The sequence below is a fragment of the Pipistrellus kuhlii genome, unplaced genomic scaffold (genome assembly GCF_014108245.1).
Source record: "Pipistrellus kuhlii isolate mPipKuh1 unplaced genomic scaffold, mPipKuh1.p scaffold_m20_p_8, whole genome shotgun sequence".
Lineage (NCBI taxonomy): Eukaryota > Metazoa > Chordata > Mammalia > Chiroptera > Vespertilionidae > Pipistrellus > Pipistrellus kuhlii.
Genome location: NW_023425584.1, coordinates 347,367 through 373,492, shown reverse-complemented (window position 1 = coordinate 373,492; position 26,126 = coordinate 347,367). Strand labels below are relative to the sequence as shown.

The window sequence follows — 26,126 nt, the reverse complement described above, 5'->3', positions numbered from 1 at the left end:
TTTCCAAAGACGGCCTCACACCAAGGTGCCCACCGGAGGGACAGCCTGTGCGGGCAGCTCCCGAGAAGGCCCACGTCAAACGCTGCAGAAGGTTCTGGTTGCAGCACGAGGGCTGAGCACCCAGGCTCCTGAGAAACGTGAGGCTTGAGCAGCACCTCAGCTGCTCCGGCCTCAGTGTCCCCATCTGGGAAATGGGCCCCAGAACCCCAGCCTGCAGGTCCGGGCTTGGCCCTGACCCCACAGGAGCCTGCTGCACTGTTCCCACACTGGCCGGCCTTCTCTGGGGGGAACCAGGCCAGGACAGCGTCAGGGGCCGAGGCCCCTCCCAGGGACAAGGGCCCATCAGCGGAACGATGGGCGGGGGGAGGGGGGGGGCAGCTGCAGGAGAAATGACCCCCGGAGCGATTTCCCGACACGAACCCATCGCCTGAGCAGACGTGAGGCGGGTGCTGAGCCCCCAACCTCCTCTTGGGGGGAGGCAGAGGGACAGGCTCCCCCGGGGGAAGCCAGCCCACTCCCCCGGGGCGGCCCCCAGCCGGGCACCTCCACCAGCCCCTCTCACAGCTCTGCCCGGGAAACCTTCTTCCAGAAGCGCAGACGGCCCAGGGCCGCCGCCTTGAAACCTCACGCTGACGCCCACTTGGAGAGTCTGTGGCCCGGTTTTGAAACCAGAATATTCTGGAAATCTACCGGCAGCACGGTACGGCCACAACAGACCAGCGCACGGCACAGCTCCGTCCGGCGTCCACTCCAGTCTGTGGCCCCTGCTCTGAAATAGGGGACCTGCCAGGTGGGCTCTGTGGACAGAGCGTTGGCCCAAGGGCTGAAGGGTTGGGGGTTCGATTCCGGTCCAGAGCATGCACCTGGGTTGCAGGCTGGGTCCCCAGGACTGTGTGCGGGAGGCACCCATCACTGTGCCTCTCACTTCACTGCTTCTCTCTCCTCCCTTCTCCTCTAAAAAATGCCCTCGGTGAGGATTCACCAAAACAAATAAAATGAGATAAAGGGGTTCATCTCAGCCTGGCTCTCTGGCACCTTCCGGGGGAAGCCGGGGTCCCTCAGCAGGATGGGACCCTCAGCCGTGCGGGACCCTCAGCGGTGCGCGGGGGGTGGGGGGGAGGGAGTGGCAGGACCCTTAGGGGTGCAGGACCCTCAGCGGTTTGGGACCCTCAGCGGTTTGGGACCCTCAGCGGCGCAGGGGGGGGAGCGGCAGGACCAGCCTGAGGTGGTGCCCTCGCCTGCCCACCAGGTCCTGTGAGGGTGCAGCCGAGGGCTCTGGGCTCTGCACGGGCCTCCTGTCCAGACAGCCAGGCTCCGGGCGTGGGGGACGGCAGGTGCCGCGGGGAGGCCGGTCTCCCCGGGGGTGCCCTGGCCACAGCCTGTGCCCTGATCCCAACGGAGCGGGGCCTCCTTTGTGCTGAGGGCCAGGACCCACCCCACCACCGGTGACGTCTCTGAGCATGAACATGGCCGTGACGCAGCTCAGAGCCCTACTGTGTGCCCTTCCTGTGCGCTCTCCTCGCTGCACCCGAATGACCACACGAGCAGGCGGCACAAGCAGATGTAGCATTTACTCTGACCTTCCCTCCTCCTATCTCCTATTAAATATCAGAAATATATTAATCTTAAAAAACACTATTCACAGTTCTGGCTGAGCACAGCCCCAGAGGGAACAGAAGTCTGAGTGCAGAATCGCAGGTCATTTTAAAACCGGAGCGTGGAGCTGCCCGCGACAGACACCGTGGGCTTCTCTGCCCTCGAGGCTGGGGCGACACGAGGCCACAGAAGGCGCGGTGCAGCCCAGCTCATCCCCGGATGACAGCGAGGCTCAGGAGCCATCCCTGCGTCTGACTGTCCCGCGTCTGGCCGTCCCCGTGTCTGAATGTCCTCACATCTGACTGTCCCAGGTCTGGCCGTCCTGGGTCTGGCCATCGCGGGGCTGGCCGTCCCCACGTCTTACTGTCCCGATGTCTGGCCATCCCGTGTCTGACCGTCCCGTATCTGGCCATCCTGGGTCTGGCCATCCCGTGTCTGACCGTCCCGTATCTGGCCATCCTGGGTCTGGCCATCCCGTGTCTGACCGTCCAGGATCTGGCCATCCTGGGTCTGGCCATCGCGTGTCTGACCATCCAGGATCTGGCCATCCTGGGTCTGGCCGTCCCCGTGTCTGTCCCCCTGTGTGACCATCCTGGGTCTGGTCGTCCCCGTGTCTGTCCCCCCGTGTGACCATCCTGGGTCTGGCCGTCCCCGTGTCTGTCCCCCCGTGTGGCCATCCTGGGTCTGGCCGTCCCCGTGTCTGTCCCCCCGTGTGACCATCCTGGGTCTGGCCGTCCCCGTGTCTGTCCCCCCGTGTGACCATCCCGGGTCTGGCCATCGCGTGTCTGACCGTCCCGTATCTGGCCATCCTGGGTCTGGCCATCGCGTGTCTGACCGTCCCGTATCTGGCCATCCTGGGTCTGGCCATCGCGTCTGACCGTCCCGTATCTGGCCATCCTGGGTCTGGCCATCCCGTGTCTGACCGTCCGGGATCTGGCCATCCTGGGTCTGGCCGTCCCCGTGTCTGTCCCCCCGTGTGACCATCCTGGGTCTGACCGTCCCCGTGTCTGTCCCCCCGTGTGACCATCCTGGGTCTGACCGTCCCCGTGTCTGTCCCCCCGTGTGACCATCCTGGGTCTGACCGTCCCCGTGTCTGTCCCCCCGTGTGACCATCCTGGGTCTGACCGTCCCCGTGTCTGTCCCCCCGTGTGACCATCCTGGGTCTGACCGTCCCGTGTCTGTCCCCCCGTGTGACCATCCCGGGTCTGACCGTCCCGGGTCTGTCCGCGGCAGTGGTGGCGGCAGGGGCTCAGTCCCTCAGCAGGCTCTCGGGCTTGGGGTAGCCGAAGAGCACGAAGTCGGCCTCGTAGAGCTTGTACAGCTGCTGCCGCCAGGCCAGCGGGATCTGGGCGAACCAGCCCTCCTCCCAGCTGCTGGCGGTGCGGTTCCGGTAGCTGGGCGGGAAGTGCAGCCGCCGGTCCACGCCCAGCAGCCGCAGCAGCTGCGCGGCGTCCCGGTCCAGCGTCTCCAGCTTGCCCACGAAGTCGTACTCGATCTGGCAGGGGTGGCAGAGCCGGTGCACCTGCCGCCAGTGCTCGTTGAAGGGCGCGCGCCGCTCGGTGCGCGGGTCCAGCAGGTACTGGATGAAGTTGGCGAAGGACACGCGCAGCCCGGCGCCGAAGGCCTCGCGCACGGAGGCGGGCGGGCTGGTGCGGTTGGCGTAGGCGCGCAGCATGGGCACGGCGAACCTGCGGTAGAACTCCTCGTTCTCCAGCTCGAACTTGCTGCGGAAGGCGGAGATGAGGCGCACGAAGGGGTCGCGCACGAACAGGAACTTGGTGTACTTCTTGAGCTTGACCTTCATGAGGTGGCGCGAGAGCTTGCCGTAGCGGCGCCAGAACTTGCTGAAGGTCAGGTGCGTGCTGGAGTTGTGCACGAACTCGCGGGGGATGGCGAGCGGGTCGCGGTAGGGCGCGCCGCGGCCCGGCCGGCTGCCGCTGAGCACGATCATGACGCGCTTCCAGTTGGTGCAGGCGGCCTTGGGCACGTAGCAGTAGATGACGCCGTGGCGGTCATCCACGATGAGGTGGTTCAGCTCGTAGCTGGGGATGTCGTCGAAGGAGCGCTCCTTGGCGGGGAAGGCGAGGCTGGCGTTGGCGCAGAAGTCCCGCAGCAGGCTCCGGCGCGCGGCCTGCTCGTCCGGCTCCGGGCCGGGCTCGGGGCCCGGGGCCCGGCTGGACCAGTCGTAGCCCCGCACGCTCTCCTCGGGACCGCCCTCGGGGCCCGGCGGGGGCTCCGTCCTCCTCTGGGGGGCGCCCAGCAGCTTCTCCAGGAACTCGTCCACCTCGGCCGGGAGGGCCCGCCCGGCGCTGGGAGGGGGCCCGGGCGGGTGCGGCGGGGACAGGGCCGTGTGCAGGTAGAAGTGGGCGGTGCCCACGCTGTCCCAGTACACGATGATCAGCAGGATCATGACCACGGAGCCCAGCGCCAGCCACAGGCGGAACGGCCGCGCCTTGGCCATCCTGCCGACGGCCCACGCCTCACTCCGGCTTCATGGGCGCCCACGCTCGGGAGCTGCAAGGCAAGGCAGAGCCGTTAGCGCCTCGGCCCGCATCCTGGGCCGGTCAGTGCTGCCCGTCCGTCCTCCAGGTCCTCCTCCTGGGGCGTCTGGCTCCCTCCCCCTCCCCCGGCGCAGGCTCCCTCCGGAGCTGGGCTCCTCCGGGTCACGGGACCAGAGGAGCGAGTGTGACTGGCGGGTGACCCTGAGAGGAAGGCGTCCGAGCGGCCATGGGCGGGACGGGCAGCCAGTGAGGAGCGGGACCAGGAGGCAGCAGGCCTGCCCCACCTCCTCCTCTGGAAGGGGCGGGAGCTTCCTGAGATGGAAGGGAAACCGTTTGAAAGGAAAAAAAGAGGGAAAGGAACCTAAAACGTCAGTGACTATTGAGTTGGGTTTTCAAGGTCAAGGCTCACAAGCAGGGAGAAGAGGGGTCAGCCAGGGTCTCCGCGAGGACACAGCCCAGGCGGCGCCCCGAAGGCCAAGACCCGACCGCACACCTTCGCTCACGGTTCAGCCACGAAGGTGCGTGCGCAGCCGCCTGTCCCAGCCCCGACCACTGCAGCCTAAGGACAGCCACAGGGACGGCACCAGCGATCGCAGCACCACCTCAGCCAGCGGCCTCCTCTCCGGGTGTGAGGCCCTGAGCCGGCGGGTCTGCCGAGTGGCCTGGCCGTCTCTCCCGGCCTGGGCGCCGGTGCCTCTGCTTGGAGCTGCAGCGGGGAGGCCAGTCGCAGCCCCACGGCCCAGGGCACGGCGCTCCCGCCAGCTGCCCTCACGCCCATCCATCCCAGCCTCCAGCACGGCGGCTGTGCCCGCTCCCGGCTCTCAGTGCGGCGGCCAGGCCTGCGCTCCTTAGCGGGGACCCCCCACGTGCTAAAACGGAGACCACCAGGCCCCGGGGGACCCACACAGCCAACCACCGCCCCGGCCGCCCGAGGGCCGGTGAGCGGAGCGGTGCCGGGGCCGGGTCCACCTGATGCAGCTGCCGGTCTCACCAGACGCTCGGTCTGGTGACCTTTGTTTCTGAGAATCTGCCTCTTGCCCAGCGCCCCAACTTCTGAGCCTGAGCCAGGGACACGCGCTGTGTTAAGAGGGCGAGAATGTTCCGGGTTCTACTGGTTCCTGCCGCTGGTGGGAGGCGGGTGCGAGGCTGCAGTCGCAGGGGCACCGGCAGCGACGTGGAAAGTTTCCGTTTGTGGCCTTGGCCGCCCACCGGCCCTGCTGCCCGCGGAGCCGGTGCCGAGGTGAAGCCCCAGCCGTCGGGAGCCGGTGTCCGCCCTCCACGCCCCGACGAGGCCACGCGAGAACAGTAAGGGGCCACGTGATGAGAGGGGAAGGTGCCAGCGTCCAGGAGACCACGGAGATTCCCCCTCCACCGCTGCCCTGGCCCCACCCCACTCCCCCCGCAGAAGGAACGTCAGAGCACGCCCCGTCCCCACTCCCAAACTGGATCCCCGTTCTCAGGAGACGGGACCACGTCTACGAAATGGCCCACTCCTCCAGGATCGAGCAGCCGATGCGTGGCATCTGACGCTGGAACCCAAAGAACTCTTCTCAGACTCAAGTCTATTCTGAGATTGATTTCAGGGTAAAACGATGATGATAAATGTCACCGTGACAGAGGCTCGCCTTAGGATGTACGCCTCCACCCCAGCCCTGGCCACACTCCAGCTGACCACACAGGCCACGGCCTCCCTGCCTCTGCGCACGCCCCGTGGATCACTGGAGCCACCGGCTCCCCGTGTCCTGCCGGCGTACAGCGACCTGTGACGGTCCCCCTGGCCCCCCACAGCCACAGGGCCTCCCTATGCATCCACAACCCTGACCGGCCCCGGCCCCCCGGGGCAGGCTCTGTCCCCTGTGGACCCCTCTCTCCCTCCTGACCTCTGCTCACAGCTCACCCCCTCAGGGAGGCCACCCAGGTCACGCCCCACCTGCTCCCCTCTTCTCCAGGTCGCCTCCAGCACCAGTCACTGGTCAACCCACCCCCAGCTCTGCCTGAGAAGAGAAGCCGTGGAAGGAGGCCCTTAGCTGACCAGTCAGCACAGCTGCCCCCTTGAGGCTTAGAATCATGCTGGCACCCAGGAGGTGCTCAAAAAGGAGCTCTTATGCTGCCCTGGCCAGTGCGGCTCAGTGGTTGGAACATCGCCTGCACACGGAAAGGTCTCAGGTCTCGGATTCAATTCCTGGTCAGGGGCATATACCTGGGTTGCAGGTTCCATCCCTGCCCATCGGGGCAAGTGTGGGAGGCGACCAATCGATATGTCCCTCTCTCCCCCCCTCTCCCTCTTCTCCCCACTCTTCCCCCCCCCCCCCCCCCCCCGCCTTCCACTTTCTCTGAAAACCAACGGAACAAACATCCTCGGGTGAGGATTGACACAACAGACCCAGAGAAACACGACCGACCTGATTTCACAATCTCTGAAGCGGGTGGCGGGTGAAGGGCCGAGGTGCCGTCCCGGCTTCCGTCCGCAGCGTGTAGCCCTCACAGCGAAAGGAAAACACGCTGGAGGAAGGGCCAGCTCTGCCGTGACCGGCCCGGACAGCGGACAGAGCGCCGAGCCGCGGGGCCGGGCCTGACTCCTCTCCCAGGGCGTTCCCCACGCTCCGTCTGCTTCACCAGCGGGAGGCATCTGTTTCGGATTCAGTCCTTCTGGGGGGGATCACGGAACAGCAGCCCCGCCCTTCCTCCCCGGGCCCCGCTGCTCCGGCCGCCTCCACCCTCCACCCTCCACCCTTCTCCCCATTCTTTTCTGCGGAATCTTTGGGTTTCTCCTGAGGAGCAGCCCAGGGCGATAGCAACTATTGGGTTTGGTGTGGCCGCCACTGCCCACTGGGCGGGTGGCAGGCTCTTTCCCTGCTGGCCCCACAGCCGGCCCGGCCACCTGCTCCCAGGCACGTGGTCCCTGCTGCTGGCTCCCCTCAGGGCTGGGAGGGTCCCGGGGGAGGGCTGTCCTGGGGCGGCGCACCCCGCATGTCCCCGCTCCCCACAGCGGCTGATCTTCCCGGGGCCGGTAGGACGGGCCTCCTCTGCCGTGTGGACATGTCCTCCTGGCAGCCCGCCCTCGGCAGCTGGGCCTCCTCTCCCGCTCCGCTGCCCGGCGCCTTCACTTCACCGGCTCCGGCCCCACCTTCCGCCACCTTCCGCGTGCGAGCGGCCTGGCAGCCGGCCCAGCCTCTCAGCTCAGCTGGGAGACCCTCTCCGCCTTTCCTTTAATGTTTTTATTGATTTTTGGAAGAGAGGGAGAGACTGAGACAGCAGTGAGAGCATCCATCAGCTGCCACCCGCACAGCCCCATGGGGACCAAGCCCCAGCCCAGGCTCCTGCCTGGACCCGGAATGGTGACCTCCTGGCTGCCAGCGGCCCCACCGAGCTCATTCCCGTCCGAGGGCTCTCTCTGTGGCCTCTGCTCCCTCCTCAGCGCCCTGTCCCTGTGCTGGGGTGTTCCTCTTCCTCTGTCTCCACGTGTGCGTTAGTGACGGCTGCTGCTCACCCCCCAGTGTGGCGAGGCCCCTCTTCCACACCAGGCTCTCTGCTCCTGGTTACGGGTGGGCGGGTGGGCGGGGACTACAGAACTTGGAAGCTTTGAACCCGGGGACGGGAGGGGGTCAGTAATCACATCCTCATCAGCCAGCGCTCCAGCTGGGCCTGCAGCACCCTCCCCGCTCCCCCTCCACGGGGTGCCTCCTGCCGGTTACACAGCAGCTGCAGAACAGGCCCTGCTGACGGAGGAAGCATTGCCTGTCCGGTCCGTTACTGGAGCCCTCTGTGCGCCCATCACCGGAGCGGCCAGCCGGCCACTCGGTGTGACCCCCGGCTCCTCCCTGGAGACGATGCCCCAGAAAGGCACCGGCAGAGGGTGGGCCGAGCGGCAGGAGCGCGGCCACAGGAACAGCCGTGCCCCCGGGGTCCCGGGAAATGGCTCAGGAAAGTGGGAGTCCCTCCCTCCCGCCCGCCCGGGGCCCCTGCCCCTGGCCCGCTCAGGAGGCCCAGCCCAGACCTTCCCAGAAGGCTGGCCCGCAGCTCGGGAAGGTTCTGGCGCCCGAACCCGCGGGTGTCCCCGCCAGCAGCTCCGCCGGTTTCCGCCCACGCCCTGCACCCGCTCTCGGTTCCGCTTTCTTCCCGCCCCCCCCCCCCCGCTTCCTCCCCGGGGTCTCCCGCTCCGCTCCCGCTCAGTCCCCTCCACCTCCCGCCACATCCCGCCGGAATCCCGCACTCCAGGCCCCGGCTCCCGGCCCGGCCTCCACCCGCCCACCGAGGGCCCAGGCCCGGCCCGGCGCGCCCTCCGCCTCCCTCCTCCAGGCCCGGCGCCACGGCCGCCGGCCCCGCCCGCGGCGGGCAGCGATCCTGTTTGTGCCGTGAAGAGCGGGGCGCAGAGGGCCGGGGAGCGGGAGCCGAGGGCGGGAAGCGGGGAGCCGGAGCCCGGAGCCCAGAGCCGGGGGCCGGGGGCCGGTTTGCTGGGCGCGGACCCTCCGGCAGCTCCGGGCGGCGCTGCAGCCACAGCCCTTTCCGCCCGCGCCGCCCGGGCCGCCTGGGTCCGGGGACGAGCCCGGTGTCCCGGCTCCACGGAGGCGGCCCGGACCCCGGGCTCGGAGCACGCACAGGAAGCGAATGACGGGGCCGCACCCACAGCGGCCCGGGCCCCGCGGGCCTGCGAGCGGGCGGCGGTCCTGCGGGGGCCGCGCTCCCCGCCGGCCCCTCAGCCGCGGGCGGGACCAGAGAGGCTGCGGGCCCGGCCAAGGTCACACAGCGCCCCGCGCCCCGCGCCCCGCGCCCCGCGCCCCGCGCCCCGCGCCCCGCGCCCCGCGCCCCGCGCCCCGCGCCCCGCGCCCCGCGCCCACACTCACCTGGCGCCGCCGCCGCCTCCGGCCCGCGGACCCTCCCGCCGCCGCCCCTGCCGGCCCCGCCCCCCGCGCGCAGCCCCGCCTCCCGCTCTTCTCGCGAGAAGCCGCGACCCGCTGAGGGGCCACGGCGGCCGAGGGGCGCCAGCCCGGAACGCGCCTGCGCCCTGCGCGCCGCCGCCGCCCCCCCGCCGCTGCCATGTGGCGCCGTATTTACGGCCGGCGGCCCCGCCCCCTTCCGCAGCAGCCAATCCTGTGCTCCGGGGCGCGGCGTTGGCTCCGCCTCCAGCGGGTCTTCTCTCCCGCCCGCCCCTCTCCCCCGTGGGCGCGAGAAAGGACGTGGGGTCCGCGATCCGGCTGCCCGGCCGCTGGGCCCCGCGCGGCGCTGCAGCCACGCGGTCCCGGCCCGCTAACCGCGTGCAGGCGACGCCTCTGCCCGCCGAGGACCCGGTGCTCCCAGCCGAGCCCTGCACCCGCCGTGCAGCCTGGCGAGGGCCTGCACCTCTCTGAGCGCCCCAAGTCCATCCCTTCCCAGGGACTGGGAGACCAGCGAGGGGCCGCGCTGAGCAAGATGCACTGCAACCGCTGTTCTTAGTGTGGACCGCGTTCTTTTAATTGTGGTGAATGCACACACATAAAGGTTACCGTCTTAACCGTCTTTTAACGTGCGGGTCAGTGGCATTAAGTCCAGAAAGTGTCCAATCAGCGATGTTTTCCATGTTCCTCCCAGGGGACAGCGCGGGCTGTCTTCTGATGGAAGGAAGGCCGTGGTGTGTGTTTAAATATACAATATATTTTTATTGATTTCAAAGAGGAAGGGAGAAGGAAAGAGACAGAAACATCATTGGTCGGCCGCCTCCCGCACGCCCCCACTCTGGGGATGGAGCCCGCACCCGGGGGCGTGTGCCCTGATGGGAATGGAACTGTGACCTGCTGGTTTATGGGTGGACCTCAGCCACGGAGCCACATCAGGCCAGGCCTGAATCGTTCACTTTAAAATGGTGTTTTATCATGTAGATTTCACTTCAGTTTTTAAAACACACAATTCTTACATTAGCAACATCCCCACATGTTAACGTAAGTCCCTGCCACAGCTACTCCTGACCTCCTCACCTCCAGTTAAGGCAGCGAAGCTCTGAGGAGTAAGCCAACCAGCCACAGGCACCCCACCAGGGGGTGACAGCGTCTGGGCCCAAAGCCAGATTGGCTCCGGCTCCGGAGCCAGAGGTCACGCACTGCAGAGAGCCTGGACCAAGGAGGGCCGTCTGAGGGCCTGTGAGCAGGCGCTCCGCCCTGGGCATCCCCATCATGACTTCCCCTCCCCCTCTTCGTGGCCCAGAGCTCCTTCAAGCTGGGGGACCCCGAGGGCTGCCTTTCCCCAGCCCTCCACCCCCCCCCAGGACCCCCGGGTCCCTGTGCAAAGGCTGCGGCCGCCCCCCCTCTGTGCTTAGTCTGAGCTATTGTGACGTCCCCAGCAGAGGCACCCAGCTCTGGTTTCATAACTCGAGTTGCAAGAGAAAAGACAGAGTTACGAGGCCTGGGCCAGGGGTGTCAGTGCCGCAGAAGAGGAATGGGAGGTGCTGCTGCTGGGGTGCTCGGTACTGTCCCCCAGGAAAAGGACCCACCGAGCAGAGGTCTGAGAGTTGCAGGCTCGCTCGCCTCCTTCGCATGCAGGTGGTGGGAGAACCCAAGCGAACGGACAGGAACTCGGAGCCGGGCCCCCGGCCCGCCAGGTCCACGGCTGTTGCAGAGGTTGCTTGCGGGAGGTGTGGTCCTGGGCGAGGCAGGAAGCTGGCCGATGGGTCAACCACATGCGACAATGGCAGCTGCTTCTGTTCCCGTATCTTTCTCCCCCCAAAGAGGAAGGGAGAAGGAGGGAGGGACAGAAACACCCCTGATGAGAGAATCATGGACCGGCTGCCTCCGGCACACCCCACACTAGGGATGGAGCCCACAACCTGGGTCTGTGCCCTGACCGGGACTCAACGGTGACCCCCTGGCTCACAGGTCGATGCTCAACCACTGAGCCACCCGGCCGGCTCCTCTCCCGTTTGATGCTTCAGACCGGCAGCCGCCAACCTTTCTGGCCTCACAGACTGGCTGCTGCTTCAAACGACCCCCGGGGCCCTGGGCGGCCCCGCAGGCGGAGGAGGGCAGGAGGTGGGGGTCCTGGCCTCTTCTGCTGGGGGGCCTGCTGGACCTCCCTCCTTCGTTCTGGTGAGCAGCGCCCCAGCGCCCCCAGCAGGGGTGGCCTAGCGGCGGCCGAGCCTGCAGAGCTGAGAAAGGTGAGAAACGGCAGCTCCATCTCTGGAACCAGGGGCTGTGCCCTTTTCCGTTTGGGCGAATGCTCGGACTCTCAGGACACACGTAAAGCTTCGGCAAAGAGGCCTGGCACCTGGCACCTCTGTGGAGCAGGTGGTCCAGGCCCCGGGTCCTGGGAAGCCCTCCCGCCCAGCGTGGTCCGGCCCAAAGCAGACCCTGCGGGGGGGGGGGGGGGTGAGGGGGTGGAGTTGGTGGAGGAGCATGTGAGGGAGGGAGACAGGTAGGAGGGGACAGCCGGAGGCGGTGCTTCCTCATCAGATCACCCTGGGGGGGGGGGGCTGCTGGGCCTCAGTCCTCCGAATGGACCCCCAGAGTGGGGAGGCTGGCTCATCCGGGGCAGGGGCTGGGGAGGGAGGCCGCCGGGGCTGTGACATCCCAGCTCCTTCCGGCTGCTCTGCACAGACGGCTTCCTGCCTGGCTCACCTGGACCAGGTGCACAGAGGGGGCGGGCGGGGCACCCGGTGGCCCTCCCAGCCTGCTCCAGGGTCCAGGACCCGGCGCCTTGCCCACGCCACCCGCTTTCCCCCGCAGCTCTAGCAGACGCTCACAGAACAGACACCCTTTCCCTCTGAAGCTGGAGGCTGGGGGCGGAGGTCAAGGTCAGCACTGCGGTCTGAGGCCCCAGGGGAGGGTCCTCCTGGCCCCTCCAGCTCCCCGCACCCTGTGTGGTCCTGGGCTCTCGGCCACATCACTAGTCCCTGCCCCATCACAGGGCTGTCTCCCTCTGTGATTCTGTGGCCTCTCTCATGAGGACACGTGTCTGTGGGCTGGGGCCACCCTACACCCTACACCCAGAGGCCCTCAGCTGAGATCCTTAGCGGGCCCCCTGCAAAGGCCCTGTTTCCAAGCCGAGGCACAGCTTTGCCCTGAGGATGCTGACCCTCCGGCCGAAGGCCAGCCCACCAGGACGGCGGCTCCAACAGCCAAGGGCGGAGCCCCTCGCGCCCTCCTGGGAGTGGCCGTGTGGCTGCACCTCACCCAGCACGCTATGGGCCCCCAGAGACACGGCTATTCACACCACGCATGCAGGCAGGTCCACACACACCACACACATGGTCAGATCCACATGTGTGCTCACAGACAAGACCCGCACACAGCACACGCATGGTCAGACACACATGCACTCAGATCTTACACATGGACAAGGCATAGCCCTGACGGGACTCTGATCCCCAAAAAACTGTGACTGGGGACCCGTCAGCCTGGAAACGTGGGGAGCACCCTTTAAAGGGGGTCCCCGTGCGGCCTCAGGGCCCCGCTCAGAGCGCGGCTTTGACCTCAGAGCACAGCCCCTTCCGCCCTCGTCCCGGCCTCTGCAGAGCTGCCCGGGCCAGCCCCTCTGCACATGGCGCTGTCTCACAGCCCGGCCCCAGGCATCCTGTGGTGACCGCCCTCTTCCGTGCTGGGCTGAGCTCCCTGCTCCCGCCAGCAAACAGCAGAAGCTGGCTGTTTGTAATGCCATTACCGTTTACACCAGGTCACCCATGAACATGATAACCATCCAGATGTTCAAACAAGGTCCGCCCGCCCACCCTCTCCCGCCACCAAATCCCCCGGGACCCCCGCCGAGCTGACCTCCCAGAGCCGGTCCGTGCAACACAGGCAGGTGGGCGTGACACCCCCTGCACCTACACACACACATGTGCACATACACGCATGTGTGTGCACACAGTCCCGCCCGACGTCCAGCCCTGCGTGTTGATGAAAGGGTGGTGGAAGCTCACACAGGCTGAGGAGGCCAGAGCCCTGAGGGACGGGCCGCTGCGCAGAGCCGGGTAGGAGGGACGAGGGGACGCAGGGGTGGGCAGGTCCTGGGACGGGGAGAACATTCTCATTCTCCCCCGACGCTGGCTGATCTGGGAGCCCATGTGCACACGCGTGGGGACCAGTGTCCCTGCAGACTGGCCACGGCCACCCCAGGGGTATGAGGGTTCATTTTATGTGTTGACTTGTCTCAGCCACGGGCCCAGGTACATGGTCACACCGCCCAGATGCCACGTGACTCAGCTGTTCCGATGAGATTAACCTGGAACTCGGCGGGACGCGGAGTCAAGCAGATCCCCTCCCTGTGGGGCCGCCTCCGTCCGATCCGATCCGTGGGGGGCTGGGCGGGAGAGGGCTGGTCCTGCGCGGAGTGTGGCCTCCGGGCGGCCTCAGACTCCGGCTGCGGCCTCCGCGCCTCCTGGTCTCCCACCTGCCCACAGGTTACACATCGCAGACCGGCCATCACCTGAGCCAGTTCCTGAAAGCAAACCTCTCTCCTCTTCCTCTTCTGTGCACACACTCACACAAGCACACACATGCATGTACACACATACACAATATACGTGTGTGCACACTTCGCACATGCACACACATGCACACATAGACACACACACACACCCTCTGGTGCTGTCCCCCTGGACTGTCCCCACTGCTGCACACGGAGGGGACAAGCTGTCTTGCGGGCGCCACCCGTGTCCGTGGCGTCCTCACTTGCTCCGGGGCAGAGGGGGCCGGGTCCCAGCCCGCGGAGGGCGCCTTCCGGAGCAGGAACCGGACGCGCAGTGGTTCTGGGACGAGCACCCGCATCGGAATCACCCAGAAAAGCCGAAGTGCCTGGGGGGTCTCTGACACCCACGGTGGCCCCTCCTCCGAGGCGGCTGCTGAGCTGCTGCTGGCCCTTCGGCTGCAGGGAGCCGGGTGGCTGCCCCCCACGCCCCGGCCAGGGCCCGTCTCTCAGCCCAGCCCCGGGAGGGCCGTGCCCGGACCGGCGGCTCTGCCCTCCGTCCTCACAGGGGTCTTCGCGGGCCCTGGGCACTGTGGCCCCGGGGCCTGCAGGGGCTGCTGGGGGCAGCGGGCTGCGGCCTCGGCCTCCACTGTCCCCAGACCCTGGCAGGGAGGAGCGGTCAGCCTGTGGCCAAGGCCACACCTCAGCCCCCCACTCCTTCTCTTCTGAAACCTAAGACGTTGTGTCTCCCTTGACGTGTCGTCTCACATACACTCCTCTGGGTGCCCTCGCTGGGTGCCCTCGCTGGATGCCCCTCCCCTGGGTGCCCTCCGCTGGGTGCCCTCCGCTGGGTGCCCTCGCTGGGTGCCCTCGCTGGGTGCCTCTCCGCTGGGTGCTCTCACTGGGTGCCTCTCCGCTTGGTGCTCTCGCTGGGTGCCCTCGCTGGGTGCCCCTCCTCTGGGTGCCCCTCCGCTTGGTGCCTCTCCGCTGGGTGCCCTCCGCTGGGTGCCCTCTGCTGGGTGCCCTCGCTGGGTGCCCTCCGCTGGGTGCCCTCCGCTGGGTGCCCTCGCTGGGTGCCCCTCCTCTGGGTGCCCCTCCGCTGGGTGCCTCTCCGCTGGGTGCTCTCACTGGGTGCCTCTCCGCTTGGTGCTCTCGCTGGGTGCCCTCGCTGGGTGCCTCTCCGCTGGGTGCCCTCCGCTGGGTGCCCCTCCTCTGGGTGCCCCTCCGCTGGGTGCCCTCCGCTGGGTGCCCTCGCTGGGTGCCCCTCCCCTGGTGCCTCTCCGCTTGGTGCCCCTCCGCTGGGTGCCCTCCGCTGGGTGCCCTCCGCTGGGTGCCCTCGCTGGGTGCCCCTCCTCTGGGTGCCCCTCCGCTGGGTGCCCTCCGCTGGGTGCCCTCGCTGGGTGCCCCTCCCCTGGGTGCCCTCCGCTGGGTGCCCTCGCTGGGTGCCCCTCCCCTGGGTGCCTCTCCACTTGGTGCCCCTCCGCTGGGTGCCCTCCGCTGGGTGCCCTCGCTGGGTGCCCCTCCTCTGGGTGCCCCTCCGCTGGGTGCCCTCCGCTGGGTGCCCTCGCTGGGTGCCCCTCCTCTGGGTGCCCCTCCGCTGGGTGCCCTCCGCTGGGTGCCCTCGCTGGGTACCCCTCCCCTGGGTGCCTCTCCGCTGGGTGCCTCTCCGCTTGGTGCCTCTCCGCTTGGTGCCTCTCCGCTGGGTGCCTCTCCGCTTGGTGCCCCTCCTCTGGGTGCCCCTCCGCTTGGTGCCTCTCCGCTTGGTGCCTCTCCGCTTGGTGCCTCTCCGCTTGGTGCCTCTCCGCTGGGTGCTCTCACTGGGTGCCCTCGCTGGGTGCCCCTCGCTTGGTGCCCTCTCCGCTGGGTGCCTCTCGCTGGGTGCCTCTCGCTGGGTGCCCTCTCCTGGGTGCCCTCGATGGGTTGCCCTCTCCGCTTGGTGCCTCTCCCGCTGGGTGCCCTCGCTGGGTGCCTCTCCGCTTGGTGCCTCTCCACTGGGTGCCCTCCGCTGGGTGCTCTCCGCTTGGTGCCTCCACCTGGGTCCCTCCGCTGGGTGCCCTCTGCTCTGGTGCCCTCCGCTGGGTGCCTCTCCGCTGGGTGCCCTCCGCTGGGTGCCTCTCCGCTTGGTGCCTCTCCACTGGGTGCCCTCCGCTGGGTGCCTCTCCGCTTGGTGCCTCTCCACTGGGTGCCCTCCGCTGGGTGCCTCTCCGCTTGGTGCCTCTCCCCTGGGTTGCCCTCGCTGGGTGCCTCTCCGCTTGGTGCCTCTCACATGGGTGCCCTCCGCTGGGTGCCCTCCGCTGGGTGCCCTCTGCTGGGTCCTCTCGCTGGGTGCCCTCCGCTGGGTGCCCTCGCTGGGTGCCTCTCCGCTTGGTGCCTCTCCACTGGGTGCCCTCCGCTGGGTGCCTCTCCGCTGGGTGCTCTCACTGGGTGCCTCTCCGCTTGGTGCTCTCGCTGGGTGCCCTTGCTGGGTGCCCCTCCCCTGGGTGCCCACCGCTGGGTGCCCTCGCTGGGTGCCCCTCCCCTGGGTGCCTCTCCGCTTGGTGCCTCTCTGCTGGGTGCCCCTCCTCTGGGTGCCCCATGAACATGATGACCATCCAGATGTTCAAACAAGGTACTGCCCGCCCACCCTCTCCGCCACCAAATCCCCCGCTGGGTGCCCTCACTGGGGGTAAAGGACACGGACACAGCCCGTACCTGCGTGGGGCTGGGCTTCGTCTTGGAGGCCGTGGGGACAGCAGGGAAGAGGCCCGAGGACTTTGGCGGCTGATGGGGTGCGAGGGGCGTCTGGCTCGCAGACAAGTGCTCCGGGGAGGGGGGCTGCGGTGTCCCCGTGGCCTGCAGGGGGATCACACAGCGGGCAGGGCGTGGGGGGCAGGTCGGGGGGAACTAGACATCAGGGTCACTTTGAGACGAACCATGCACTGCGTCAGCGCCTCCTGTGTGCACTGCGTCGGCGCCTCCTGTGTGCACTGCGTCGGCGCCTCCTGTGTGCACTGTGTCGGCGCCTCCTGTGTGCACTGCGTCAGCGCCTGCTGTGTGCCAGCCCGCTCGGGTGCCTGGGGTCTCCGTGATCGAACACCCGCAGGAAGGGCTGTCTGTCCCACGTTCCCTTCTCAGCACCGCCCTCCCCACGGACCGGTTCCCACCTAGCCCACTGCGATGGCTCACGTTTAAATACACAGGCTGAGTCCAGCTGGCTGGCTCAGTGGCTGAGGCTCGACCTATGCCAGGAGGTCAGGGTTCGATTCCCAGTGAGGGTGCAGGCAGTTGTGGGCTCCATCCCCATGGGGGCGTGCAGGGGGAGGCGGTGCAGGGACTGGCTCTCTCCTCCCCTGTGTCCAGGGCCCATCCACCCTTCCCTGCTGGGGCCACCTGCCCTCTGTGTGGTCTGCCGGGACCCGGGACCGAATGTGAGGCCTTGTCCACCCACCGGCCGTGCGCCCCGGCTGAGGCTGAGGCGGGGGCACCGCCCGCTCCGGGCCTTCCTCTCCGCGGAGCCCTCCCGGGCGGGGATGGCGCGGGGCCGCCTCCCGTCTGCTGGGCTCCTGTCCCCGGAGTTCGGGGCTGGCTCCTCGGGGAGGTGGAGGGAGGAGCGGCAGCGCCGGAGGCCGGACGAGGGCGATGCTCTCGGTGCCGGCGGCCACCTTCCCGAGGTCCCGGCCGGCCGGGGGCTGCGCCCTCGGAGCGCTTGGCTTCCTATCAGCCTGGTCTCCGCGGGCCTCCCCGGGGGTGGAGATGTGTTCCCCACAGCGCCATCCTGCGGGAGACGGAGACGGGAGCTGGGGAGGCCTCAGCCGGGGTGCCCTGAGGCCCCGCGGCCCCCCCACAGCCCTCTCCTCGGAGCCCCAGCAGACAGACAGACTGACAGGACGGGGCTCTCTGCCCAGGAGCGAGGGCCGGGCCGCGCGGGGGGCCTTGACCTGGAGCAGAAAAGGGCCCAGGGCTGGCCAGTGGGGCTCGCTGGCTGGGCGTCGTCCCATGAACCAGGAGGTTTGATTCCGGGTCAGGGCACAGGCCCGGGCTGCGGGCTCCATCCCCAGTGGGGGGCGTGCAGGAGGCAGCTCTCCCTCTCCCTCCTTCTGTCTAAAAGTCAATAACAACCTAAGAAACAGGCGCAGGAGAGACGCTGGCTGAAGTCAGGGGTCCCCTTTTCTCCAGAAGCAAAGCAGCAAAGGAGAGTGTCTGCAGCTGGCGGACCAGGCCAGTCTCCACGTGGGCAGAGCTTTAGACCGTGTTGGTCTAAATAAGGAACTCAGAGCCCGCCCCCCACCCCCGCCTCCCTCGGGAGTCCCCCTCTCCACCCTGACCTCCTTCCTTAAGGGGTCCCCGGAATGGGCGGCAGGGGCTGAGGGGCCCCTTGGGAGTCCCCAGAGGAGAGCCAGGAGACGCTCTGGCCCAGGCCTCCTCCCTGCGGCCGGGACCTTTGGCCGCGGCCCAGGTGGCAGACCTGCCTGTGGGCATCACACCCAGGCCCCCAGCACCCCAGGCCCGCCACCCACACCGGCCGGAGCCGGCACTGCTCGGTGCATCTGGCCAGAGCAGCCTGGCTCCTGGGGTCCCCAAGTTCCTCTTCCCGCCTCCATGGCCAGTGTCCACGGCCTCGGCACAGGCCTGAGCCCAGGCAGGCGGGCGGGGACACGCCGACCAGGCCCACCCGCCCGTGCCGGGACTCACTGGCCGGCAGCCGGCCGCGGCCGTGGCTGAGAGCGAGCCCTCGGCCAGCGCCCGCGCGTCCAGGCCGTAGCGCGCGTCCAGAGCCGCGGGCACGGGGTGCCAGCGTCTGCGGGGGAGGGAGGGCATCAGGGCACGGCGCCTGGTGCAGAGACGGACTCGCCCTTCGTCGGCAGGCAAACCCTCCGAGACCACACAGGCCGCAAGATAAGACCACGCAGTTTAGGCCTCAAGGACCCTGGCTGGCGTGGTCCGAGGTTGGAGCGTTGGCCTGACAGCCAGGCTTGGGGGGATTCTGGTCAGGGGCACGCTCCTGGGTGCAGGTGCCCTCCAAAGCTGACGGGCCGTCGGAGGTGAGCACCCAAAGGAGCAACACGGGTAATCGGACAACTCAGGCGGAGGCTCCGTCAGCGGAACACTCGTGTCCCGAGCGGACACAGCCCCGCGCCGTCAGCTGAGGCTGACCAGAGGGCACGCTGGCCTGGGCTGCGGAGGAGTGGGGGGCTGGGGCGGCAGAACGCCGATGGTCCCAGCGGGTGGGCAGCCCACCCGGTGCATCTCCGCAGAGGGCACGGCCTGGCAGGTGCATGCGAGGGGAGCGGGCCCCGCCTCACCCTGGATGAGCTGCCGCTGGTCCCCGATGATCTGCTCACACAGCCGCGGGTGCTGGCGGAGGTGCCCGATGAGCAGGTCCCTCTGAGCCAGAAGGTGCGCTGCCAGCCATGCCGTGTTCTCTGCCCCGGCCTCCTGCGCCTCCAGCTCCGGGGCCACCTTCCCCCGGGGGCTGGCCAGGCCCTGCTCCAGCTCCGCCTGCGGGGACCGAGGTCTGTGCCCCACGCCCCCCAAGGACACTGCCCGCTCCCCCCATGGGCCCGGTGTGCAAATCAAACTCAAGAAAAGGCAGCAGCTGGTGTGGCTCAGAGTTTGAAGGTCGACCCCTGAACCAAGAGGTTCGATTCCCGGTCAGGGCGAGCAGGAGAAGCCGACCCATGATTCTCTCATCACTGATGTTTCTCTCTCTCCCTCTCCCTTCCTCTCTGACATCAACAATATATTTACAAATAAATAAATAACTCGCTCTCCCCAGGACACAGCCTGGGAGAAGGCTCTCTCCAGAGAGTGGCGAGAGCGGGCTCCGGCCGTGGCCTGGCCTCTCTCCGGGAGCCTGAGAGCGGCCGGCGGAAACGCCTCCCAGAGCAGCCGAGGCCTGCCGTCCGAGGAGCCGGGGCGTCCTCAAACCTGCCCCCTGCCCTGCCTACTGCTGCTCCTCCGCCCGGCCTCCCGCCCGCACGCTGGCCCTGCCCCTGGTGTGGCCATCACTAATGCAGGGACATGGATCTGCACCAGCCCCCAGCCCAGCTCTGCTTCTGCCCGGGGACCGCCGAGCCCGGCTTCCCGCCACAGAGGGAGGGAGGGAGGGAGGGGCCCAGTGGAGGGGCTGCTGCCAGCGCTGGTGCTCAGACAGCCATCAGTGCCAGAGACCCCAGCAGGTGTCCCGGGCGGCGGCCCTCCCCACCTGCAGGGCGGCGGCATTCCGCTTGGCGGGCAGCAGCGGGGCGGCCTCCTCCCCGGACAGGGCCCCCTCGTGGGGCTCCGCGGACTCGCCCTCGTCCCCGGCTACGCCGGCCAGGGCCACCGCCTGCTGGTCCCTCTCGGCGCCTTCTCGCCCTCCCAGCTGCAGCCACGACAGGGGCGGGTCAGCGACCCTGTGGCACCACTAACCCAGCCACAGGGGTGGCACGGACATGGCAGGATGGTTCTGCTGTCGGACAAACACTGGGAAGAGGGGACAGGTGAACGGCCCGGCCGGCGTGGCTCAACCCATGAACCAGGAGGTCACAGTGCGATGCCCGGTCAGGCACAGGCCCCCGCAGGGCGTGTGCAGGAGCCGATCGATGATTCGCTCTCATTGATGTTTCTATCCCTCTCCCTCTCCCTTCCTCTCTCTAAAAAGTAATAAAAGTCGATTTGAGAAGAAGAAGCGGTGAATGTTTGCAGTGTGATCGCCGAGCGATTAAGCACAGGACCCTGTAGCCAGCTCGCCCTCCCCCCTGGACTGCTCCGAGAGCCAAGGACACCGCCTCCCCCTCCCCCTTCTCCTCTCCCAGCCCCTGCGCCGGGCACTGCCCCTGGGCCCGGGAGCTCAGGGCAGAACTGGCAGGGGCCGCCGTGAGGGACACGGGAGCTGCGGCTGGGAAGGGGCGGAGAGCCTGGAAGCAGGCGCTTGTGCGGGAAAGCAGAGAGGGGAGAGGAGGGCAGGAGAAGACACCGGCAGGATGCAGGGTGGCCCGGTGGCGCCGTCCAGGCTGTGGGCGATGCCGGTGTCTGTGCGTTTGCTAACAGTGCCCACCTCCCATGCCTGTCTGGGTGACAAAGCACATAAAATCACCTGTACATCCACGGTTCAGGACTGGGCATTCACACCCTGAAATGTCCCGTAAAGGGAGTCTGCGATCAGGGAGCGAGAGGGACGCGGAAACGGGAACGCTACCGCCTGGGACCTGGGACCCGGGGCCGGGGGGCCGGGACCCTTCTCGGACCCCGAAGGCCTTCGAGTGGCCTGACGTCACTTCACCACAAGAAGCGGAGCCCGGCCGGGTGCTCGGTGACTCAGAGCATCGTCCCAACGGCCAAGGCTGCAGGTTCCTCCCTGGCCAGGGCATGCAAGCGTGCGTGACCAACAAATCGATGTCCGCTCTCGAGTCAGACTTAAAAAAATGCAATAAAAGGTAAAAGAGCCAAGTCCGGTGTGGCTCAGTAGATAGAGCATCAGCCTGTGAACTGAAGGGTCCTAGGTTCGATTCCGGTCAAGGGCATGGATCGTGGTTGCAGGCACATCCCCAGTAGGGGGTGTGCAGGAGGCAGCTGATCAATGTTTCTCTCTCATCAATGTTTCTAACTCTATCCCTCTCCTTTCCTCTCTGTAAAAATCAATAAAAAGTATATTTTTTAAAAAGGTAAAAGAAAATGCTACTACATGGATGAACCCCAGAAACACGCTCTGTGCAGGAAACCAGCCGTGTGATTCCGCTGGGTGAGTCGCCCAGGGCCTGGCCACTGGGCTTAGGGGGTGTGGGTCTCCTTTGGGGTGAAAATGCTTTGGAACTAGATGGAGGCAGTGGGTGCTAAATGCCACGGAACTCTCCACGTTAACATCGTGAGTTCTCAGCCGTGGCTCAGTGGCTGAGGGTCGACCTTTGAGCCAGGAGGTCACAGTTTGAGTCCCAGAGCACATGACTGGGTTGGGGGCTTGATCCCCAGTGTGGGGTGTGTAGGAGGCAGCTGATCCAGGATTCTCTCTGCATCATTGGTGTTTCTGTCTCTCTCTCCCTCTCCCTTCCTTCCTCTCTAAAATCAGTAAGAACATATTTAAAATAAATAAATAAAAAAGGAAGCCGCCTTTCTAATGACAAACGGCAAACCCGGTTCACTGGACAGGACTTCCCTCACCTGTGCTCTGTTCTGCACGTGACCACAGGCCCCGCAGCCACGAGAGCCGGGCCTCCAGCCCCCGTCTGAGGAGCAGAAAACCTGAGCCACATGACAGGCGCAGGGACCCCTCCCTGTCCCGGCCTAGGACAGTGCTCAGCCAATGAGATGCTGGCTCCAGCGAGCCTCTCCCACACACCATGAGTCCCCAGGCTCCCTGGGCCTTTAGTGACCCCGCCGACCCCACACACCATCACACACTCATCTGTTCCAGTTCGACCCCCACCCGAAGGGGAGCTGGCGGAGGGTCTTTGAGAGGAAGGGAGAGGGAGAGATAGAACACAAGGTAAGAATTAAGGATCAGCTGCTCCCTGCACACTCCACTCTGGGAATTGAGCCTGACCGGGAATCAAACCATGACCTCCTAGCTCATAGGTTGACACTCAAACCACTGAGCCACGCTGGCCGGACTAGTCATTTCTTCAAAGAGCAAATGAGTGGGTGAATGGTGAGTGGGTGAATGGTGAGTGAGTGAATGGGTGAGTGAATGAACAGTTCATGGACCAGTAACCAGTGTACAGATGGGCATGAACCACCGAATGAGGGTGAATGAGCGATTGTCCCAGGGAGGGTGAGCTCACGCCCCCTGGACACACCCTGTGCCCTCAGCCTCACCTGGTCACCCACTTTGTGGGCGATGACGGTGGCTCCCTCCTCCTGTTCTGTGTCACTGAGCGGGCGGATCCGGAGTGCCACCTGTGGGCGGACACCATGCAGCTGCGTCCGGGCCTCGTCCCCCCCTCAGTCCCTCCTGGTTGCCCCCCACTCCTAGTGGAGCACATAAGACCAGCCAGCGAACCCTAAGCCCCTCCAGGCATAACTTTTAAAAAACATACTTTTTAAATTGATTTTAGAGAGGGAGAGAGAGGAACATCAATGATGAGAGAACCATTGATCTGCAGCCTCCTGCACACACCCTACTGGGGACGGAGACTGAAACGTGGGCACGTGTCCTGACCGGGAATCGAACTGTGACCTCCTGGTTCATAGGCGGGCGCTCAACCGCTGAGCCACCGGCCAGGCATAACTTCCCCCCGAGCGGCACAAGCTGCTCACACCCCCAGGGCACTCCGAGGAGCAGTGATTCAGCGGCCACCTCGTCTCGGATGGGGAGACTGAGGCACCGCCAAGGCCCAGTCGTGGTCCTGCCCTCACGGGGCCCTCCGCTCGCAGAAGGTGCAAGGGCTCCCTGGCCCATCCCTCCACACGCCCCGCCCCCTGAGGGAGCCCCAGGGAGCCCTGTGGGACTGCAGACCAAGGCCCCAGATCCTCCTCCATCCTGTGTGAGCGGTACCCCCCCCCACACTTCTCTTTTCTCAGGCGGGACCGTCCTCCTGGGCTCCTGCCTGGGCGGTCACGGCTGCTCTGTAACCAGCCTACGGGTGTGGGCAAGTCCCTGGCTCCAGCTCACAACGGGCAAATGGGCCAAGGTTCCAGTGGCCCAGCAGGTGGGTCTGGTCAGGCCTTGCAGGGCCTGGACCGGGCGAGGTGGAAGGCCTGCCCCATCCTGTCTGGGGATCCCCGGTCCAGGCCCTGAGTCCCCGGGGAGGGAGAGGCAGAGGCAGGGAGTGAAGGGGTGTCACTAAGCCCTGTGAGGGCAATCCCCATGAGGCAGGCAGACGGGCCTGCACGGGCTGGGCGCAGGGCGGGTCAGCAGGCAGCCAGGAGTGGGAGGCAGCCTTGGGGACACGCAGCCCCACGGCTTCAGGCCACACAAGGGACACTCACCGTGAGCTGCTGGTCCTTGGGTTCCATGTCCCTCATGGCAGGGCTGCCCGGGCTGGAGAGGGGCGGGCACAGAGCCGGCGGTGACTGACCCTGCTCCCCACTCCCCGCTGTCTGGCTGCACAGACCTGGAGAGGGGTGAGAGGGACAGAGCCGGCGGTGACCGCTCCCTGCTCCCCACTCCCCACTCCCCGCTGTCCGGCTGCACAGACCTGGAGAGGGGTGAGAGGGACAGAGCCGGCGGTGACCGCTCCCTGCTCCCCACTCCCCGCTGTCCGGCTGCACAGACCTGGAGAGGGGTGAGAGGGACAGAGCCGGCAGTGACTGCTCCCTGCTCCCGGGCTGCACAGACCTGGAGAGGGGTGAGAGGGACAGAGCCGGCGGTGACCGCTCCCTGCTCCCCACTCCCCGCTGTCCGGCTGCACAGACCTGGAGAGGGGTGAGAGGGACAGAGCCGGCGGTGACCGCTCCCTGCTCCCCACTCCCCGCTGTCCGGCTGCACAGACCTGGAGAGGGGTGAGAGGGACAGAGCCGGCGGTGACTGCTCCCTGCTCCCGGGCTACACAGACCTGCGGTGTGTCACCGGCCCCGCCCTGGTGGCCCTGGTGACATCAGTGCCCCAGGGAACCCCTCGGGGATGCTGGGCTGCCCACGTGCTGCAGGTGAGCCCCAAGCAGCCAGGTGGCCCAGGCCCAGTGGGTATAGGCTGGCTGTCTGCCAGGCACATGGTTACAGCGCCAGCCTTCGACTAAGCGCTAATCTGATGCCATGGCAACCCAGGCTCCTCTGCCCCCACGGCGCCTGGTGCTCAGTGCGTGGCCTGGCGCTGCCCGGCGTGGGCTTTCAGCTCTCCCAGGGCCAGGGGGTGGACGCACCCGCTGATGGGCAGTGAGATGCTCCCAGCTGAGCGCTTTCCCGGCTCTAAAGCAGCCGGCAGCGCCCTCGGGCCGGGGGCCGGGGACGTGGTGCTGCCCGAGGCCCACCCTGTCCGGCTGCAGCCTGAGCACACGGACGCCTGCTCCTCTCCCAGGGCGCCTCCCGGTCAGGCCCTGACCCCGTGGCAGACCGCAGGTGCCTGGCTCAGGCACCCCGCGCTGGTGCCAGCTGCCCTCACTCCTGCACTCGCTGTGACCCGGGGACCTAGCCGGTCACGTTCAGGTCAGAAACCCCAACCACAGGGCCTCGGGGCCAGAGGCCCCTCAGGGGCTGGGCCTCGCTCGGGTCGGCTGCGCAAGGCCACACGCGCTCCGGCCGCAGACCGGGCGTGGTCCGGGCAGAGTGGTGTGGGCACACCCACGGTTCCTTCCTCTGCCTCCAGGTCCCCTGCCACCAAGCACCAGCCTGACCCGTCAGGACGCTGCTGGAGCCCAGGTGTTCTGGGCCAGGGCCCGCCCCACTCCACCCCACCCCACCCCACCCCACCCCACCCCACCGATGGGCCAGGAGCTCCCACAGGGCAGCTGGGAAACTGTGTCTGCAGCAGAGGAATTGGAGCAGTGTCTCAGGATGTCTTTATTGACAACCTCATGTAGAACAATGACAGCTGGTGAGTTCGAGGCATGCAGTGTCCTTCGAAAGCGTTGGAATTTGTTAACTTCTGTGCCGTTTCCTGCTCCGGCAGGAGGGTGGCACCGTCGGCTCCCAGAAGACGAGAAGGAACCAGAGTGACGGCACCGCAGCCGAGGCTGTGCGCCCGGGGACTTAAGGCTCTGAGCACACACACATACGCCTGAGGTCAGACAGGCCACGCTGGGCAGCAGGCCAGCCCACGCAGCGGGCCGAAACCACACGGCTTTGCTCACTCCCCTCCAGTGGGAAAAGTCCTGTCACCAGGGGACCACGGAATAGCAGCTAAAGCGACAACTCGACACGCCTCCCGAGGAAGGTGGGAGGTCCTCACGTCTGGGAATGAGAAGCACCAAGAAGCTGGAGACACGGCTTCAGGACGGCTGGGCAGGGCACTCTGACCCAGCGCTCAGCTCCAGGACAAAACCACGGGGTGCATCCCAGCCTGCCACGCCTGTGAGAGCATGTGACCGAGGGATGAGCACGTGACGGGGCAAGCACATGACCGGGGCAAGCACATTACCGAGGGGCAAGCCCCACAGGGGCAGGGAGAGGCTGCCCATGTTTAAAGACGAAGACACCCCCCCAAAACTTTGCAGGGGCCTGAAACCTCACCCCATGGCTGCCTCACTTCCCATGCCCAGCTCAAATCGGGACCCGGGTAAAAGAGACTTGGCTGACAGCAGCTGCCCTCCCATAAGACTTGTCTTGTAAACATGATGTGGGGAAGTGGGCTTTTGATATCTAAATCCAGCCTACCACCAGGAATGCTCAGGGCCTACTCAAGAAGGCAAATAATCCTTTCCCCTAATACACGGTAAAATAAGACCATTTTTGAGTAATAAATTTGACAGTGAAATAGTACACGTTTTCAGGCTAATTTAAATTGGCTAGTTGAAATAAGCGAATATCCTACAATAGAAAAACTACACTGGACAAAAAGCTGTTCCTAAAATATTAACTAAAATTTTTATTGGTAGTTCATCTCAGGATAAAATCTCACAACAGGAAATGAACCTAAAGCAGTCATATTATAGTGCAAAAATTAAAATTTAAAAGCTATCAAGGCTACATTACAAAATTTTCAAAAGCCACTTAATATTTTAAATCAAAAAAAGGAGAAAGTAGAATATCATGTAAGGAAAAATATCCTTAAATTACATCTAGAAAATTTGTACTAATGCTATCAGCACCGAGACCAGTTTGGCTCAG

At 66.4% G+C, this 26,126-nt stretch overlaps 2 protein-coding genes across 4 annotated transcripts; both read right to left on the bottom strand.

The window, feature by feature from the left end:
* Positions 1-1,555: 1,555 nt before the first annotated feature.
* On the bottom strand, positions 1,556-2,794 carry LOC123651766 (translation initiation factor IF-2-like). Its single transcript, XM_045576569.1, has 2 exons — positions 2,010-2,794; positions 1,556-1,933 (listed from the first exon to the last, which is right to left on the bottom strand). Exons 1-2 carry the CDS (start codon positions 2,792-2,794, stop codon positions 1,705-1,707), a joined length of 1,014 nt encoding a protein of 337 aa, XP_045432525.1. The 3' UTR covers positions 1,556-1,704.
* On the bottom strand, positions 1,556-9,021 carry CHST12 (carbohydrate sulfotransferase 12). 3 transcript variants are annotated; one of them, XM_045576567.1, is made up of 2 exons: positions 8,942-9,021; positions 1,556-4,110 (listed from the first exon to the last, which is right to left on the bottom strand). In XM_045576567.1, the coding sequence occupies exon 2, from the start codon at positions 4,055-4,057 to the stop codon at positions 2,846-2,848; it is 1,212 nt and encodes a 403-aa protein (XP_045432523.1). In that variant the 5' UTR covers positions 4,058-4,110; positions 8,942-9,021; the 3' UTR covers positions 1,556-2,845. The 3 variants fall into 3 exon arrangements, with proteins under 3 accessions (XP_045432523.1, XP_036279945.1, XP_045432524.1); XM_036424052.2 differs by having other exon boundaries at positions 1,556-4,107; positions 8,940-9,000; XM_045576568.1 differs by lacking the exon at positions 8,942-9,021 and adding an exon at positions 6,500-6,805.
* Positions 9,022-26,126: the final 17,105 nt, after the last annotated feature.